The 20,342-nt window shown below is 32.0% G+C and overlaps 2 protein-coding genes across 11 annotated transcripts; one reads left to right on the top strand and one right to left on the bottom strand.

Annotated features, from left to right (window-relative positions):
* The first annotated feature begins 762 nt into the window (after positions 1-762).
* On the top strand, positions 763-11,505 carry LOC107990285 (RNA pseudouridine synthase 6, chloroplastic). Of its 10 annotated transcripts, none has more exons than XR_007815925.1 (11): positions 763-1,186; positions 1,827-1,955; positions 2,039-2,293; positions 2,379-2,460; positions 2,743-2,858; positions 2,947-3,001; positions 3,545-3,656; positions 3,970-4,139; positions 4,257-4,599; positions 4,911-5,005; positions 5,101-5,385. XR_007815925.1 is itself a non-coding variant. In XM_051080045.1 (9 exons), the coding sequence occupies exons 1-9, from the start codon at positions 6,598-6,600 to the stop codon at positions 10,749-10,751; spliced, it is 1,443 nt and encodes a 480-aa protein (XP_050936002.1). In that variant the 5' UTR covers positions 6,536-6,597; the 3' UTR covers positions 10,752-11,505. The 10 variants fall into 10 exon arrangements, 1 of the variants encoding a protein (XP_050936002.1); XR_007815926.1 differs by having other exon boundaries at positions 4,861-5,005; XR_007815923.1 differs by having other exon boundaries at positions 764-1,186; positions 4,930-5,005.
* LOC103485429 (beta-glucosidase 47) lies at positions 10,846-15,311 on the bottom strand. The gene is made up of 12 exons (XM_008443022.3): positions 15,127-15,311; positions 14,971-15,037; positions 14,829-14,887; positions 14,680-14,755; positions 13,693-13,767; positions 13,501-13,588; positions 13,138-13,390; positions 12,930-13,045; positions 12,539-12,794; positions 12,358-12,457; positions 12,159-12,267; positions 10,846-11,246 (listed from the first exon to the last, which is right to left on the bottom strand). The coding sequence occupies exons 1-12, from the start codon at positions 15,283-15,285 to the stop codon at positions 11,036-11,038; spliced, it is 1,569 nt and encodes a 522-aa protein (XP_008441244.2). The 5' UTR covers positions 15,286-15,311; the 3' UTR covers positions 10,846-11,035.
* Between the last annotated feature and the right edge of the window lie 5,031 nt (positions 15,312-20,342).

Here is a 20,342-nt window from a genome sequence, read left to right as displayed (position 1 = left end):
CAAATTAACACATTTTAATTTGTTTTAATTATAAAAAATAGTAAATTTGACAAAATATTTACAGATTTCAAATTTTATGGATGATAGATATTTATAGACACTGCTATATTTCTATCAATCTAGACAATTATAAAAATTTATCAATGTCTGTCATTAACAAATTCAAAATCGTCATAAATATTTTAATTTATTTTACATATTTAAGAAATTTTCTCTTTTTTCTATATTTCATAAGTATATTTAAAATGTTCCGGTTGATATATATCCTTAATTTTTGCTATAAAATTAAGTTGTTAGGAAAGAAAGGCCAGTATGGTTATTTTCTCTGCGTCTATAATATTTTACTTGCCAAAAAGAAAAGAAAAACAAATATCTAATATTTTAAAATTTTAGAATGATAAATATGAATTATTTAAAATATTTTTAAATATTTACAAAAGTATATGATAAACTTTTATTTAAAGTATATCAATGTCTATCAATTATAATCTGAAATTTATTATATTTTATACATATTTTTTACAAATTTACGATTTTTCATAATTTTCTATTATCTAAAACATAATATGACTATAAATAACGTATAAGAATAAAAATGAAATATTCTACTTGACATTTGTTAAAATCCAACTATGGTATAAAAGTCTCTTCAATCAAATTAAGCCACCCAAACAAAGTAAGAGAATAATTAAAACTTAAAAGTCAAAAACCCGTAATTCATAAATATCAGCGAACTCTACTTTAATTCAATTCAGCGAATCCTACGTTAGAGTAAAAAAAAAAAAAATGTGAACTTTTTATAGTTCAACAACTCGAAATAAGAATCGAACATCGTCTCTCGAGAGTATCACAGAGTTGATTTTGCCATTTTTTGGGACAAAACTTCGACTATACTTTGGCTAATTGTCCTTCCAAATTATACTCTCCGGTCTAGAAGGATATTGAGCATCGTTTTGGCTTCCATGGATGTCTCTCTGGTGGCCGCCCATGGTTGTCGTGGCCTCAGTACATCACTTACCCTGCTGCGCGAAGTGGCGAGAACTCGTGCTAATCTCAGTGCTCCCATTTCCACCACTTGCTTTACTGCTCGGCGTTCTTTTAGTTTGAATAGTAGCGCGTTCCCTTGTGAATCCTCAACAACAGACGTGAACGTTACACAAACTGCTACTAATTCTGCAGAAAATGGGTATTGCTAATTTTCTTTCTCATACCTTCTTGTTTACTAGTTTGATTGCTAGTTTGAATGGGAATACTGTTGCTTAATTATGTTTTAATAATAGTGTAAACGTGAGCTTAAGACTTATGTGAGTTGTTTGAATGTTTTTGTCAATGGCGTGGTGGGAGATTTCATCTTTGGTCATTCCAAGATTTATACTTTATGCATTAGGATCTTGTTTTTCTATGTGTATTGCTTGTATTGTGAGAAAAGTTGAAGAAAATAGCAAAATTGAAGGTTGAGGAAAAAAGGGAAAGAGAAAAGAAAATCCATGGCTGATGGCTCAAACTTTATATGTTATATATGGACTATGAATCTCGAGCATTGAATCCTTCTCCACCGGTTAGCACTTGAAAAACTCGTAGCTGTCGTCAAAACTTACCTTTTAGCAGCCCCAAACTTTCAATTTTGCCTTCTACTGTCAGATAAAGAAGAATAAAAAGGTTTCCTGGCACCTTTGCTGATTACTCTGTTAGATGCTTGATGCACTTGCAATAATCATGGATTCATGATTTGTTATTGGATTTTTTCGTTCTCCGAACCTCTGGTATCGATTCCCTTTTTATGATTCCTTTAGGATTTAGCATCCTCCGACTGAAATTAATTTCAGGTATCCTGAATATCATCGTTTGCTTCCATGTACTTCATTCAATGCCCCACCACGAGTTGAACATCTGGTCGTTTTGGAAGGGGGACCTGTTATGGAATACATCTCTAAATCCTTGGATCTTCCTCCTATGTAAGTTCTATCTTTTTTGTTGATTATGCAACATAGTATTAAGTATCCCATGTAAGTATTGAATTTAGTTTCATTTTTTGAAGGTATGTTGCAGATCTCATTCATTTTGGTGCAGTATATTATGCCCTAGTATGCCCACAGCCTCCGCCAACTGCATCCTCCGAGGAAATTAGACTATTCAAAAAATTTACACAACCATCATTTTTGATAGGGCGAAAATCTATCAAGGGGAAAACCTTGAGAGAAGCACAGAAGACTTTCCGGATAACTCATATCGATGAGTTTGTTGAAGTTGGAACATACTTGCGTGTTTATGTGCATCCCAAACGCTTTCCAAGGTGAAATGAACTACATGTTTTTCTTTTCAAAAGTAAAATAATGTTCATGATGGAATGATGCTAGTGAAAATTTATAATCAATCAGGTGCTATGAAATTGATTGGAAATCGAGAATTATCGCTGTGACAGATTCCTATGTGGTTTTGGACAAACCTGCTGGTACATCGGTCTGTGGTTTGAACGCTTGAACCATTAATCTCTGGCTTGAGGAATTATTTGCATTGCCTTCTATTTGTGGTGACTGTTGGTAGTTGCATTGTTTCTTCCTGTAAACATTCTGCAAATTTTTATCCATAATAGTATATGCATTTTGGTAATATGGAATTTACCTATGTAGAACTGATTACGTAAATAATAACGCTTGTAGAGAACGACACATTTTATTTGCATCAGTACCATCTAGCGGACATTCATTTTTTAGCTGTTAAGAATTGAAATTGTTCTGTCAGGTTGGAGGCACTACTAACAACATCGAAGAAACTTGCGTAACCTTTGCAACTCGTGCTTTAGGATTAACATCTCCTTTGTGGACTACCCATCAGATTGACAACTGCACCGAGGGCTGGTAATGATGTTTCTTATAGAGATGCTCATGTCTAAAGTAATGCCTCTCTTCAAAATACTTGTTTTCAATCATTTACACTTTTCTGCAGCGTCATTCTTGCTAGGACAAAAGAATATTGCTCCATCTTCCATCGTAAAATCAGAGTAAGTTTCATGGTCTTATTTCTCGTGTTAGACCATTGCAATTATTATTTTTTTTTTTTTTTGGGGGGGGGGGGGGTGTGGGGATCTTCAAATCTCTGTTCTTTCACTCATTTTCCAGTCTACCATGTGCTTTGAATATGAAGTAGTTAAATATTTCCACATATCTTCTTCATTCTCACAATACTAAAAACTAAAATATAAGAATGCTCCTATTATTCTCTCCCTAAATATGAAGTCTTACCTCTATGATAAACAGGCACCAAGGGAACGAGAGTGAAAACGAGTCACAAACATTACATTTGAGATTTTTATTTTTAAGCACTTTGCAACAAGGGTAAGTGAATAAGAGGAAATTAAAATGGATTTCTACTGTGATATATATGTTCATGATAAACAAAGATGCACAAGCTGACAAGTTATTTTATTTTTAATGGTCTTGGTAGAATATCCATTATACATATTTGAAATTTTAGTAAAGTTGTTTGTGTTGATGCTCTTCATTTCTTAATTTGATAGTAATGCTTCACAAATTTTTCTTTATAGGAGAAAAAGGTTATGAAGCTTTATCTTGCTCTTGCTGCTGTTCCCCTGCCAAAGGGAATAATGACACACTATATGCGGCCAATTAATTTGGCTCCTAGACTCGTTTCAAGAGGCAAGTTTCACAATCAAGCATTCAAATAATTATTGGATATTGCTTTGAACTATTTGTTACAATTTCTTATATCGGGGATCATATATCTACAGTTTGATTATTGATTTGCAGCCACAAACTCAAGCACCTAGAAAATCAGCCTTAACTATTCTTCCAGCAAATTAACATGCAAAAGTTATTTATATTTTCAACTCCCTCCCAACCTGATACCTAGGATGGACACCTCAACCTTCAACCCTGACCACATGTGTATCCGTACCAAGGTGTGATAAGCAGTTTACGTCTTTTGGTCACTTTAAACATCTTCTTGCAGATTGTATTGATGGATGGAACTTGTGTCAGCTTGAGGTGTTGGAATGCAGAGAGGTTTCATGGCCAGATGCTGATATTGAAGCAAAATACAGTATTGAAGATTGTGGGTGGCCCTCCAAAAAGAAAGCATTTGAATGTAAAATCAACCTCTTGACTGGTCGGACACATCAGGTTCTTAGAGTAGTAGTCTTTCTGTTTCTGCAATCGTCTTTGTTATTTTGAAACCATCTTCAGAAACTCTTGCATTCATTGTTCTTAAAATAGACACGATATTTCCTGATGATGCAGATTCGAGCACAACTGGCTGATTATGGAGCACCATTGGTTGGTGATTCCATCTACATGCCTGCAGCAGTTGCAGAGATGGCTAATCCTGGGTTGAATCCATTTGGAAAATGTAAGAAAGAGTATACAAGCGAAGAAGATAAAGAAAATGCAGTGGCAGAGTGGATTGCTCTTCACGGAAAAGAACCAGCCGTTGCTATTGGACTGCAGGCTTATGAGATTTCATGGGATTCAGGGAAGCACATTTACAATGCTGGTACTCCATGGTGGAGGCAGGAACAGTTATAGCTCGATATCGACTCCAAGCCATCATTTTGCATTCGCCAACATTCTCCAAATCTGCAAGGTTATTTCTACCACTCACACATAAAATACATAAAATAGTTGAGAAAGATTCTAGATTTGTTTGGATTGACTTTCTAAATGCTCAATGACACTTTTTTGAACACTTGGAAAATCAACCTAAACATGCCTGTTTAGTATTTTGTATTGCTTTAAAGTCAAGTTTACTATTTACAATTATATCTCAACCATCTATAACCAGCTTGGTATAGAAAGTTTAGGAACGAAAGTAACAACATTCAATCATCAAATTTGTCGTGTACAGGCAATTACATTAATAATTCTCATATAACTCAGTGGTGCTCCCTTGCTTAGATCACTTTCCTTGACGCAGCTGCAATGACATTGTGACACATCAAAGTTTGGAAAATGATTTGGAGTTCTCTTCAGAGTGGGATGATAATCTTCAGGTAAAGCCCAAACCTTTCATTTTATATATCCATTCAGCCATTCAAATTTGTCCAGCAAAGACTACCCTCTCACGTATGCTCCTTCTCTGAGCAAGCACCACATTATATACTATCGGGACAAGCTGTCAATTCAACCATGGCCACACAAAGAGAAGCTCTGGTTTTCAATTGGACCATTGGATGGATATAGTTAAACTCAAAATTTTGTTTCTACAGATACTCTATGCCTCTGTGGATGTCATAAAGTTCGATGTTATATCTATGAATTCAAAAGTATAGTCTATGAGTGGTGTCCCTCGAAGCATTAGATCTTTGTTGGGGCTAAATCCCTTTGTCTAAAAATTTATTCGGTAATGAAGTTGATGCACTACGGTTCCCTATATGAACTGTTAGAAGGATATGGAAAAAAATTGCATACACCTTAGAAACCACCTAATACAAAGATATAAATCTAAAATAATTTTCTTTCCTAATTATTATAAATGACAAAACTAAAAAAAAGAAACAAACAAAATTTCAGTTTTTATTGATGTTTATTATAGAAAAATTTTAAAATTTTATTATATTTTATAAATATTTTTGTGCGATTTTGAGAATGTTATTAATTTTCTTTGATGTCTCTGTTAAAATTTATGGGTTGATCAAATTTTTTAATTATTATTTTTTACTAATTTAGCCCTCCCTCAAAATAGTTAATTGCTCCAGTGAAATCATTCTCTAGAAATTACCATTCTCTCAAAATGAAATTTTGAATTTTTAGGTTATGGATGGACAATTTTTTAATTTACCATAAAAAAAAATTAAAATACAATTTGGCCTCTCTACATGAATTTGTTTAATATCGTGGTCCGTTTGGATTGGCTTAAAGAAAAAATATTTTTTTAAAAAAAAATTATTTTTGAAAATACACCTTTGAAAATAGTTTCAAGTAGCTTCCAAAAACTTTAATTTTTTTAATACAATTTTTAAATAGTCCCATTATTTTTAAATACAATTTTGATCTCTTTATATAAATTCGTTTAATACTAGTCTTCGTGTTCTTAGATGTTTAATTTTAGATATCCCTAAACCTTATAAAAATTATTTTCAATAATAAAATTATAAAAAATATTTACAAATACAGTTACTAACTATTATTTTAATTTATCACAATCACTGATACAAAATGTTAAGGGAAATTGCATAAGATGACAAAAAATAAAAAAAAAACTGCTCATAGCATCTATTTTTTACATATTACAAATTTGACAAATATGATGACTATAGACGGTTATTGAAGGGTTATCATATACATTCTTAAATTTGCTATTTTTACAATTTAGAAAATGTAGTGATATAGATTTTATTTTCATAATTTTTTTTTGCTATTTTTGCAAAAGCTGGAATATTAAATTGTAAGGATGTATTGAAAATGAAAAGTAAAATCTTCTGTTTAATTTAATATAATTTTACTATATTTAAAAAAATTAATCAATAAACGTATAAAATAATTTATTTGTAAATTTTGGACGAGGCCGAAATTTAGGATAGCTATAAGCCTATGGCATCATTTGGGTGTCATCAGTCCATCCCAGCTCCAAAGACTCCAAAGGATGCTGGCTTCCATGAATATAGCTCTGGTGGCCACCCATGGTTGCCGTGGCCTCGGTAGTACATCACTATCCCTGCTGCGCACACTGGCAAGAACTCGTGCTAGTCCCAATGCTGCCAGTTGCTGCGATTACTTTGCTCCTCGGCGTTCTTTTAGTTCGATTAGCAGCGCATTCCCTTGTAAATCCTCAATAACAGATGTTACAGTCACAAAAACTGCAACTGATTCTGCAGAAAATGGGTGCCGCTAATTTTCTTTTTCTTATTATACCTTCTTGTTTATTAGTTTGATTGCTATTTATTTTTTTAATATAAGACGTTTGATTGCTAGTTTGAGCAGTTACGGTGTTGTTTAGCTGTGTATTAATGGCATAAATGTGACATAACTACTTACATGTTTAAATTGTTTGAATGTTTATTTAGTTGCTTGTGGGAAATTTCATAGTTGGTCAATTCCAAGATTTCTGGTTTATTTAAATCGTTGAATTGGGTTAGTATCTTGTTTTTCTTTGCGTATTGCTTTTCTTGTGGAAAAAGTTGCAGAATAAGAGCTAAAGTGGAAGGAAGAAGAAAAGAGAAAGGTTGTATTATATTTGGACTACAGACTTACAAGCGCTGAAAATTTGCATTAATTGACTTACTTGTTCGTAGGTCCAATTCAGTTTGCCTTCTGCTATCAGATAAAAGGGGAAAAAGGGGTTTCCTAGAACCACCAACCACCACAAACCAAAAGTTTAAGTTGATGAGTTGGAATAAATATTAATTGAAAGGAAACGACATTATAAGTTTAAATACAGAACTGACCTCCTACCTTGATAGTATGTTAAATCAAATCACCTTTCAACTAAGAAACTCAAGTTGAATGGTGATTGGGTTTTTTTCATTCTCCCAACCACTTGTATTGAATTCCCATTTTATGATTCTTTTGGGATTTAGCTTGCTGAGACTGAAATTAATTTCAGGTATCCTCAATATCATCGTTTGCTTCCATGCCCCTCATTTAGTAAACTTCCACGAGTTGAACATATGGTCGTTGTGGAAGCAGGACCTGTTATGGAATACATCTGTAAATCATTGGACCTTCCTCCTCTGTAAGTTATACTACTTTTTGTTGTTCATAATAATTTATTCTGCAACATAAGATCAACTCTAATTTGGATGAAGCAATGAATTCATGATTTCATTGTTTGAAGGTATGTTGCAGACCTTATTCATTTTGGTGCAGTATATTATGCCCTAGTATGCCCACAGCCTCCTAAAACTGCAACTCCCGAGCAAATTAGACTATTCAAAAAATTTACAGAACCATCATTCTTGAAAGGGCGAAAATCCATCAAAGGGAAAACTGTGAGAGAGGCACAGAAGACTTTCCGGATAACTCATGTTGATGAGTTTGTGGAAGTTGGAACGTACTTGCGTGTTCACGTGCATCCCAAACGCTTTCCAAGGTGGAATCAGCTACCTTTTTTTCTCTTTCTTTCTTTCTTTCTTTTTTTTTTTTAATTTTATTTTAAAAAATCGATGTTCATAATGAAATTATGCTTGTTGACATTTACAATTAATCAGGTGCTATGACATTGATTGGAAATCAAGAATTATTGCTGTCACAGAATCCTATGTGGTTTTGGACAAACCTGCTGGTACATCGGTCTGTAGTTGAACACTTGAACTGTTCTCTCTGGCTTGAGAAATTATTTTCATTGCCTTCTATTTGTGGCAACTATTGACTTTTGCATTCTATCTTCCTGTGACATTCTGAAAATTTGATCAAGACTGACATGGGCACTAGGCATTTTGGTGGTCTGGATAAATTTACTGATCTTTCAGTAACATGCCACCTCTCAAGTAATAAAATTTGATGATGTAAACAATAAACCCATGCCACCACTCATTTGCATCGTTTTTTTTTTGTTAATAAAACAATTTATTTACATCAGTACCATCTAGCTGAACATTCACTTCTTAGGCTTTAAGTAAGACAAATATTCTGTCAGGTTGGAGGCACTACTGACAACATTGAAGAAAGTTGTGCAACCTTTGCAACTCGTGCTTTGGGATTGACTTCTCCTTTGTGGACTACCCATCAGATCGACAACTGCACTGAAGGCTGGTAATGATGCTTCTTATATATGTTTCTATGTCTAATTCTAATTCCTCTATTCAAAAGACTTGTTTTCATTCATTTACACTTTTGCAGCGTCATTCTTGCTAGGACAAAAGAATATTGCTCCATCTTCCATCGTAAAATCAGAGTAAGTTTCATGGTCTTATTTCTTGAGTTTGACCATTGCGGTTAGCTTACTTTACTAACTGGTAAAATTATTTCCAAGACAATGCTTAAAAGTGACAGCTCTATTCCCATAATGTAAAGTAAAACTATTTTTTTTAGCCATCTTTAAACCTCTGTTTATTTTCTCCTTTTCCATTATTTATTTGTGTTATAATTTGGATATGGTGTAGTAAAATATTCCTGCCAAATCTTCGTTATGCTCACTATACTGGTAAAATGTAAAAATGGTCGTATTATTCTCGCTCTAAATATAGTCTAATCTCTATGATAAAGATGTCTATCAAGGGAACAAGAATGTAAGCTAGTCCTTAGACTTTGCAGTTGAGATTGTCATTTTTAAGCACTTCACAACAAGGGGAAGTGAAAGATAAAGGAAGTAAAAATGAATTTTACTTGGCACGAGCTGATGAGTTATTTTATTTTCAGTGGCGTTGTTAGAATATCCATTAATCATTATACATATTTGGAATTTACTAGTTAAGTTATTTTTCTTGATGTTTTTCATCTCTTAATTTGATAGTAATGCTTTACAATTCTTCTTAATAGGAGAAAAGGGTTATGAAGCATTATCTTGCGCTTTCTGCTGCTCCCGTCCCAATGGGAATAATAACACACTACATGCGGCCAATTAATATAGCTCCCAGACTTGTTTCAAAAGGTAAGTCTCCCGATCAAGCATTCAAATTAATAATAAGTCTCCCGATCAAGCATTCAAATAATAATAAGCTATTGCCTTGAACTATTTGTTGCAATTTGATATGTTGAGGAACATATGCATACCGTTTAATTATTATTTTGCAGCCATAAACTCAAGCACTTAAAATACTAGTCTTAGCTTTTCTGCCAACTAATTATTAATATACAAATGGAAAGGTCATCCCAGTCATATTAGCATTTTAACTCCCACCCAACCTGGTACGTACAATCTCAACCCTAGCCACAAACATATCGTGTATCCATAATAAGTATTAGATAGTATATGATTTCATTCATAACCAATTGAAGTGATAGGAGTCTCATCTATTTTATAAGGAGTGTGAAGGCCTTTGATTTTATCAATGTGAGATTCTTTTGGGTTCACCATTTCTTTTTTATTAGACTGAATACCCGTTTGGGTTTTTGAGGCTCTTATACCATATTAGATAGTGCGGGGTTTCATTTCAAAACCGATTGGATTTAAGAAGTATGAGTTCCTTCGATCTTTCGAATGTGGGATTTCCAATTATAAGTCATGATTGGCAGAAGTTCTTTAGGTCGCTTTAAACTTCTTCTCCTTGCAGATTGTATTGATGGATGGATCCTTTGTCAGCTAGAGGTGTTGGAATGCAGAGAGGTTTCATGGCCGGATGTTGATATTGAAGCAAAATACTGCTTTGAAGATGGTGGATGGCCCTCCAAAAAGAAAGCTTATGAATGTAAAATAAACCTCTTGACTGGTCGGACACATCAGGTTCTTAGTGCAGTCATTCTGTTTTGTAGCTATCTGTATAATTTTGAAACCATCTTCACAAATACTTGCAGCCAGAGATGGGACATTGAAAACAGTTCTTAAAATGAATATGCTGTTTCCTGATGATGCAGATTCGAGCACAGCTGGCTGATTGTGGAGCACCGTTGGTTGGTGATTCCATGTATATGCCTGCTGTGGTTGCAGAGATGGGTAGTCCTGGGTTGAATCCATTTGGAAAATGTAAGAAAGAGTATACCAGTGAAGAAGATAAAGAAACTGCAGTGGCAGAGTGGATTGCTCTTCATGGAAAAGAACCAGCCGTTGCTATTGGACTGCAGGCTTATGAGATTTCATGGGATTCGAGGGAGCACATTTACAATGCTGGTACTCCATGGTGGAGGCAGGAACAATTGTAGCTCGATGTTGACTCCAAACCATCATTTTGCATTAGCCAACATTCTCCAAATCTATAAGGTTATTTCAACTGCCCACTACACACACGGAAAAGAGTTGAGAAATATGCTCTTTATTTTGTTTTGCTCTAAAATCAAGTCTTTTGTTTACAAAGATACCAAAACCATCTACATCTATAACCAGCTTAGAAAGTTAATAACCGAAGCTAACAGCATTCAACTATTAAATCAGTCGTGTACAAGCAATTACATTGACAATTCTCATATAATATAGGGGCGCTGCTTGCTTAGATCACTTTCTTGGACATTGAACTGACGTTGTTGCTCATCAAAATTTGAGCAATGAAATTTTTGTACCAAAAGGTTGATAGCTTGGGTGTTCTCTTCAGAGTTGTATAGTCTACATGGCAAAGCCCAAACCTTTCAGTATATCCATTCATCCATTCAAAGTTATCCAGCAAAGACCAGGCAAAGTACCCTCTCACATCTGCTCCTTCTCTGAACATGCATCACATCATATACAATCAAGACAAGCTTCAACACAATCACCACTGCATAAAGCGAAACTCTTGCTTTCTATTGGACCATTGGATGTATGTTATTAGATAAATTCAAAATTTTCATTCTGTACGCCCAATGGATGTAATCAAGTTTGATGTTAAAGCATGAATTGGAAAGTATATAGTCTAGTGTTGTTCCTAAAGCATTATTTCTCTATGGAGTGGAACGCTGTAAATTTGGGTTCTTGTTTTCTTCATTTAATAATCTTTTTTTCTGGGGAAGCTAAATCCCCTTTTGCATGTCTCCTTAGAAATTATTGGTCAAAATGATTCTGTTTCTTGCTATTTTACCCCTCCCTCAGAATAGTTAGTTGCCCAAGTGAAATCATTATCCAGTAAAGTACTTGTCTGTTTAGTATTTATTTGAAAGATTTTGTTCCTTCAGGACCGAAGAAAATATTTTGAACCATAGAAGAGTGGCGAAGTTTATGGAAAAGTTCCTTGACCATCTGGGTCTAGCTTAAGAGAAACTTAAAAGACCTCTAAAAGTTCCTCATATTTCAGTTTGTGATGTTCTTGACACCGATTTTTCATATTCTTTTTTAAAGAATAACAAGCTTTCTAAATTTTCATTTATTTATTGAGTTTTAAATATAGTATGCAATTAAAATGATAGTTGTTTATTTGTTATTTTTAAGAATGATTTCCCTTCCCATAGGAAAAGCCATGTGAAGATAATTTTTCTTTTAGAAGGCGATGTTATAAGGAGAAGGGCAAGAAATGATCTATATACTATTTCTTAGATATGGTGAGAGGCTTGGATGAAGAGAAATAAAATGAACTGATAATATAGAAGACAATAAAGAAGTAGATGGTGCATGTAGAATGAGTATTGTAGCACTACTTATACCTCATTGATGTTTCCAAAGCACCAAGGTAACTTCTCATGTAATCTACTCTTCTGGTATCATCGAGTAAATCTTCAGTTTGATTATTGGGCTTGTTCTTCTGCCCATAACCTTCATGAAAATACCACAGTTCTTCAGGAGGAAATGCCACAAATATATCACCAATGGTTTAGATTTTGCCTTGCCTTCTAATCTACTTACCATTTTCTGTTACAAATATTGGTACATTGTACCTCTCCTTTATGTATGTAACCATCTTGTTCATTCCTTGAGGATAGACATATATCCATGAAATTTCAGTCTACATCAAAATGAAAAACAAGTTATTTCGCCTGATATTGATGCCACATCTTGGAGAACTGAACCTTTCAGAATTACTTACAGGTTCTCCTATCGAGGTTTCTTCCTTCGTCGGTGTCCAGAAAGTAAAACCTTCAATCTTAGATGACCCCTGTCCTGGTTCACAGAAAGAATGAAGGCAATCTTTTGCATAGTAACTGGTATAGTGATTAATGCCAATAAAATCAGCTCCATTCTTCAACTTCTTTTGATCTTCAGTTGAAAAGTGAGGCAAGTCAAGTCCCAGAATTTCCTCCATTACTGCCGGATAGTTTCCAAATACAATTGGGTCCAGGAACCTTCATTTGAGTTGTAAACAATGTAACTTATGGGCAATTGAATGATGACTTTTTTCTTTTTTCTTTTACAGGGGCCACGAAGTGATATGTTAAAGGTGAAGGAATTTAATACAACGGAGGCATTGAGTTCTTTACCAGTTCATATAGAAAGAGAAAGCTCTCTCAGTCGCTAATATGTCTTCAAATGAGTCGCTTATAGGCTCAAACCACACAGCATTGATAACTATTCCGATTAGACCTCCTTGTTTGGCCTGCAAACAAGATCATTCTAATTAATAACAGATTCTCCCAAGAGTTTAAAAGGACAGAGGTTATCTTCTTGATAACTTGATACACAACTTACCTGATATTTGGACCGGTAAGTGTTGACCGCTGCAGCATGGGATAGAATAATATTGTGGGCAGCTACGAAGGGTTCTCTTTCCGAGTCTCCGCTGCTGCAATTGCCAAATGGGCTTGAGCAACGGGATGGAGGGAAAGTCCCTTTTCTGTAGCTACGAATGACCTGAACATTGGGCTCATTGAAGGTAACCCAGTACTTGACTCGATTTCCAAATGACTTAAAGCAGATATCTGCATAATAGGTGAAATCCTCCCTGAAAATAAGAAAGTATGAAGTGCTTTTTCAGTATCAGGAGGATTAATGGAGAAAATATGTTCAAAACTTGAGTGGAAATTGGATGATTATTAATAGTTTGCATCATACTGGACTAGGGGACTCAACCAGGCTCCATATTTATCTTCAAGTTTCTGAGGGATGTCATAGTGAGCCAATGTCACAAATGGTTCTATCCCTGAAACAGAAAAAGGCACAAATGTTCGAATGAAATATAGTAAGGACAGAAAAATTGTAAGTTATGATTGTAAGTTTCTATGAACTTGTGAGGACATTACATACCTCTTTCGAGCAGAGCATCAATGAGCTTGTTGTAATGATCAATCCCAGCATTGTTCACCTCACCAAACCTTCCTTCTGTAGGTTCATAATTTAAAAAGATACTAGTAATTAGCCAAAGTCTATTGTCTAGGTTTTCAAAGGAAAGTCTGTTTAGTATAACAAGGATAGATCCAATGCTTTGAGAGGCCAAAGTCCTCCAACAACCATTGCACGTTGGAGTGGAGCAGTATGAGATGTAAGCCTTATGTATATACGCAGATATGCATTGTATATATATATATATATGTACGTGTATGTATATGTGTATACACATAAATATATATACAGATATACGTTATATGTTGATCCTGATTCGACATTAAAAGTATATTGATTTTTTCCTAATAACCGAATACTTTTGTCTATATTTGTATGTACATACACACATCGGTGTAACTATGTATATGTCCGAGGATAATACTCACCTAAGAGTATAAAAAAATTCATGCCAGTGATTGTCACAAAACTTGAGTGCAATCTTGACTGCACTATCCACACAGTACTACACAACATTTAATAGAATCTACAAAGTGGTAGTCTTTTTCTAAAAAAAAATTTATTTAAAATTTTTTTCACATATATAAAATAAAAGGGCCGGATGAGAACATGTGCTTAATTATTGTCCTAAAGAAATCTTTATCACTTATATTTTCACTCGTACGATTTGACTCATTACCATACAATTTTGTTTTCAATGTTTTAAAGTAATAGTAATAGTTCAATTGTCACGTCTCAAATCTTTCAATTTTGTTCATTTATGGGATGATGTAAAGATATTAATTTAGTGCATTTTTCTAAAGGTATGACATAAGCATATCATATGGCTATTGCAAGTCTTGAGGCTAAAAGTTACGGTCTTTGCTTTAAACTATCCTCAAAGCACAAGAAATTAAGATTGAAAACTGAAAAGAGTATGTGCAAAGTTGGGTAGAAAAATGAGAGCCTTACGAGGGAGTATTCTTGCCCATGAGATAGAGAATCGATAGCTATTCACTCCAATAAATTCCATCAGATCAACATCCTCCTGTTTTATTTCCTCATAAATGTCAAACAAAATCGAGAGTGAAGCTTGAAGAAAATGATTTCAAAACACTAACTTGGTAACGATGATACTGATCAACAGCAACATCTCCATTTGTTCCATCCTTAATATTTCCTACAAAAGAGTCCTCATACTCGATAAAAACAGAGCAAGAAAAAAAAAGCTTCAAAATGATAAGAATATTTGACCAATCTAACCAGGCTTATGAGTAAAAATGTCCCAGTTGTTAAGACCTTTACCATCACTCAAGAAGGCTCCTTCAAACTAAATCAAGTGAAAGAAGATATTATTATGTAAGACAAGAAAATATGGACAGAAAATCAAGCAGAAGAAGAACAAAAAAACAGAGTAACCTGATAAGCAGAAGAAGCAGTTCCAAAAAGGAAATCTTTTGAGAATGTTTTTGGTTTTGTAAATTCTTGTAATGGAACATGGGTATTAGAAGCAATTAAAGAAGAAAGTAACACCAAAATCTGGAGAAAAACTGGAAAAAATAAGAAAGAAAGCTCCATATTTGGACAACAGAGCTCTAACTGGGCAAATGGATAATTGGATTATTTAAGGTTTCTGCAGCTACAGAGATAAAAAGTATGGGAAAACGACATTCCTCTTTCGTTTCGTTCTAAAGCTAATAGTTATTTTTTAAACCGAGTAATTATAATTATTAGCAATTTTAAAAATAATAATTAAGTATTAACAATATTTTTAAAAAATTGTAATTATAGCACAATTTATAATGATAGACTCGTATGTTTTATTAACGATAGACCAATATTTCAACATGCTCTATTTCTATCGATCTTAGATTTTTGCAGATTTTATTATATTTACAATATTTTTAAAATGTTGATATACACTTAATTATATGAATCTAATAGTTGCTATATTTACAACTATTCATTTCAAATTTGCTCTAATATATCGTATAATAAATAATGTTTGGTAAAAACTTACCATGCTCCCAAAATTTGGAAATTTATTACCGTCTAGTCTCAAGATTTTCAAAAATGTTTCATTTTTGCAGTATTTTAAGATGTCCCGACATTTGAAGATTTTTCAGGATATTTGAACAGAGCATATATGAAAGTTTTGGATGCCCATCTAAAACATAGTTTCCAAATTTCCAACATCCGCATTTTACATTTTTGTTTTTCTATTATATATATATATATATATATATATATATATATATATATATATATATATATATATATATATATAAAACAAATAGTCAATTGTGTATCACTTTTATTATTAAATCATAATTCCTATAATCTTTAACAAGATATATACTCAAATTTAAATCTAAATTAATATTTATTTTATAAAAAATATTGACTTATTATATATTATTTTGCTTAAAAAATAACATATAAAAATAATATAAATTGGATTAGTTTTAAAAGGAACTCAAATTGATAAAAAAAATATATGGGATGTATGTTCAGTTATATCAGATTAATTATAAACTAATAATCAATCGTGAGTTCATTCTTAAAACACTATGTGAATTTGAGGCATTCTCGTATATAAATCTTACAAAAATAAAAACAATAATAAAAAAAATATCTACAAAAATATTCATTCAAAACAAATACGATAGTACGTAGATCAAAGATGTTGTTCATCTATAACTTCGCAGAGATCTATGGTTTTGGAAATCTAAGATACCGCTCGTCTATGTTTATTGCGAGGGCTGGTAATTGGTGTAATTAAGGACCAAAGTTAAATCGGAAAAGTTATTAAAAAGAGAAAAAACAAATCTTTAATTAAAAAAGAATTGATGGTAGGGAATGAGAGCAATGGAGGAGAAATGAAAGTTGTTCAAAAGGGGAACCAATGGGGTCCCGTAACGTTATTATCATACCAAAAAGACAAATCAAATGCACTTTTCTATAAATATCCTCTTTATAAATTATCTGAAAAAAAATATAATGATAAAAAGGTTAATTTTCATAAGTATAATAATAAACCAAAATATTTATGGTATGTATAACAAAAATAAAAAAATATATTTTTTAAAATTTCTGGTTTGTCCTTAAAACAATGGTAATCATGGTTTCACTTCTTTTTCTTCTTCTTTTTTACGATTTATTCACCTCCTCTTCATATTATTTATTTTTTCATACTATTAATTTTTTCTCATTTTACAATATTATAATTATTTATGTAAATATTTATCAATTTCTTCCTTTTCTCTTCCAAAAATTCTTTCTTCTTCATCATTTCTCATTTTTTTTTTCTTCTTGGTACAAGATCAGATCGTTTAGATTATAGGTATAAGGGAACAAGATAATTCGAATTTGCTACAAGATTGTTTAGACTAGGTAGAAGGGTACAAGATCGTTTAAACTTAGTACAAGGGTACAAAATCATTTAGACTTACTACAAGGGTACGAGATCGTTGCTAAGAGATTGTTTAGACTGGGTACGAGATCACTTAGACTAGGTATGAGATCACTAAGACCGGGTACAAAATCATTTTTTCGGCGTGTGTGACTGATTAATTGTGGGGGTATTTTTGTTATTTCACGTAGTGAGCTTGTGAACTTTTTTCTTTTTTAAAATTGGAATATAGTGTAAATATATTCGCGGTTTGTTCTATTTTTTAAAAAACCCTAATAAAAAGAACATTTAATTAAGTTGAATAACCTTTAATTAATTAAATAGATTGTTGTTATTATTAGGGGTCTTCTTAAAAATATAACAAACCGACAAAATATTTACACTGTATAAAACAATTCTAAAAACTGAAAAGCTCACAAGCCCACAATGGAAAATACAAAAAATGCCCCGTCAACTACGTTGTCGACAACGACGTAATATATTTGGTAAACGATCGTTTAACTTTGCTATTGTTTGGTAGATGATTGTTTAAAATTGGCTATTTTTGGTTTAGATTTGGATAGCTAAATCTAAACGAGTTTTTTCAAGATTCACTGTATTTAATATTTGGTTTTATGATGTTTGGTAGACGATCGTTTAGATTTGATCGTTAAGATTTGGGTAGCCAAATCTAAACGATTTCTTTTCAAGATTGTTTGGTACATGATCTTTTAGATCTAAACGATTTTTTTGTATATGATCTTTTATATTTGGCTATATGATTGTATATTTTTTTGTACACGATCGTTTAAATTTGGCTATTTTCTGCACACGAATTTGGCTATTTTTTGTACACGATCATTTAGATTTGACTACCCAAATCTAAACCATATTTAATATACGATCTTGAACAACTAAATAAAAATTTTGAAAAAAAAATATATTTTGTATATTTGATACACAATCTTGAACCAAATAACAGTGTAAAAAAAAAGAAAGGAAGAGAAGAAAGACGATGAAAAATAAAAATAAAAAATTGGAGAGGAAGAGGAGAATAAGACGGTAAAAGGGAAGGACAAACGTGGTGTATTTAAAAAATAACCAACAACTTTTTACTTTTGTTATACGTGTCATGAATATTTTACTTATATGAAATTTTTTCTAATAAAAGTTAAATTTATAAAGGAGTATTTCAATCTTTTGATTTTTATGTTTTGTTGTTGAGTTCTTTAAAAAGAATCAGCCAAAATTTAAAAACAATCAGCCAAAATTTAAAAACAATAAAAAGGGTAATCTATGTATATTTAAAGAAAAATTGAGTACTAAAGATTGTGATAAAGAAATGGATGGTGAGAATTAAATACAAATATGAAATGAGATCGATTTTAATGTGGGGTAATTACTTTAACCAGGGATGAGATGAGGTTGGTAAGTAAAATATTTATATTGTATAAAACAATTTTGAAAACAGAAAAAACACACATTTTCCATGATAGAAAATACAAAAATGTCTCATCGTTTAAATTTAACTATTTTTTTTATATTTAATCTTTTAAATTTCTTTGGGTTTATATTTAATCGTTTAAATTTGGATAACAAAATTTAAACGATTCTTTTCAAGATTTTTTTTGGTAGGCGATTTAGATTTGATCATTTAAATTTAGGTAGCCAAATCTCAACCATTTTTTTTCAAATTTTTTTTTGGTATAAGATCATTTTTATTCAATACACGATCGTTTAGATTTGATTGTTTAAATTTATCCAATATCCCAACGATTCTTTTTCACGATCTTGAACAACTAAATAATAATTTAAAAAAATAAGAGAAAAATTGCAAAAGAAGAAAAAGACGATGGAAAGGAAAAAAAAATTGCATTAGAAAGAAGATAGAAAGAAAGAGCAAATGAAAATATTTAAAAAAATTGGAGAAGAAGAGAAAAAGATAGAAAGAAAAAAATTGTAAAGAAAAAAAAAAGAAAGACGATAAAAAGAAGTATAACCTAGAATATTAAAAAAAGAAAAGAGAGGTCATTCTCAGGAATTATTTATTTTGTAATTATATTTATAAAAATTAACTTTGATATTATTTGATATGGGTTATTTATGAGAAATATTGATGACACCAACGTTAGTCAAAAATTAAATAGTGATTTTAATTACTGTTGCAACTCATTAATATCTATAATTTTCCCAAAAGTCTCCACTTGTTTTTCTATGGTTATTTCATTTATATATGCATTGATTACCAATTACTTAGGACCATACAAATGATTGAATATTTAATTAAATAATCATGTGTTGTAATTATTGATATTACAATAACTTTTTAATTTGAGAAATATACTTTCAATTGTTTTTATTGATTGCTGCTAACAGTAGTATTACTATGTCGGTGATTGTTTTTAATTTAAAAAATGTACAATAAATTGCTATTGTTGTCATATCGGTGATGGACAAGTTTGCGCTGACTTGAAAATTTAAAAATTTTACAAGCTAAGGGTCAACATTTGCTATATATATTTACAAATTGCATTTTAAAACTATACTATAATTTCAAATAATTTTTTTTCTTGATTGCGTTGTTTACTATAATTTTTCTTATTTTTATTAAGATTGTTCAGATTTCGTATATGGTTTTGGCTACGGTTTTAGAATTCTTTTTACGATATGTGGGTGGGAATCATTGAACTTTAATAATTATCATACATATTTGATGCCCGTTAAATTTTTGTTCATTTTGAACATATTCCTATTCAATACCTATCACGAGAAATATTCTAAAAGTATGTGTTGAGTTATTTATGGGAATTTTAGTTCGTCAAGCCTGTTTATATATATGAATGCTATATGATGTCTATCTATAATATAAAACATAAAGAATCTTATAAAGAATGGTTTTTTCTTTCCTTTTTTTGGGAATGTAGAATAATAGTAATCTTTGAATTATAGATGTTGATTAAAGATGCCCAACCTCTTTACATATATATCATATAAAAATGGTTGTTTTGTGTTTTTGTGGTCTATTCAGTCGCAGAACACACATGATAGTACCAAACCCATATGCAAAGATATTTGTTTGTTAAACCAAAAGCACACCAACGGGGTAATTACTTTCGACCTCAATTCTGTGTTTTTGTGGTCTATTTGGCTGTAGAGAAATCAGAGAATTTTTAGAGGTAAGAAAAGACAGCTCACTAGATTTGGGATGACATTCGAACTCTCACAATCTTTGGTCTACAAGATC

Source organism: Cucumis melo, chromosome 12, assembly GCF_025177605.1.
Source record: "Cucumis melo cultivar AY chromosome 12, USDA_Cmelo_AY_1.0, whole genome shotgun sequence".
NCBI lineage: Eukaryota > Viridiplantae > Streptophyta > Magnoliopsida > Cucurbitales > Cucurbitaceae > Cucumis > Cucumis melo.
Note: the sequence above shows the minus strand (reverse complement) of the source record. Positions and strands in the feature narration are given on the sequence as shown.

Excerpts from the sequence above, each read along its gene's own strand:
- LOC107990285 (XM_051080045.1), top strand. The coding sequence starts at position 6,598 with ATGCTGGCTTCCATGAATATAGCTCTGGTGGCCACCCATGGTTGCCGT. Across the intron at positions 8,848-9,431 it reads TCTTCCATCGTAAAATCAGA|GAGAAAAGGGTTATGAAGCA; the intron begins GTAAGTTTCATG and ends TCTTCTTAATAG. Across the intron at positions 9,544-10,165 it reads TCCCAGACTTGTTTCAAAAG|ATTGTATTGATGGATGGATC; the intron begins GTAAGTCTCCCG and ends TTCTCCTTGCAG.
- LOC103485429 (XM_008443022.3), bottom strand. The coding sequence starts at position 15,285 with ATGGAGCTTTCTTTCTTATTTTTTCCAGTTTTTCTCCAGATTTTGGTG. Across the intron at positions 12,795-12,929 it reads TTCTCTTTCTATATGAACTG|GTTCCTGGACCCAATTGTAT; the intron begins GTAAAGAACTCA and ends ACTCAAATGAAG. Across the intron at positions 12,268-12,357 it reads AATATTTGTAACAGAAAATG|GTTATGGGCAGAAGAACAAG; the intron begins GTAAGTAGATTA and ends ATTTTCATGAAG.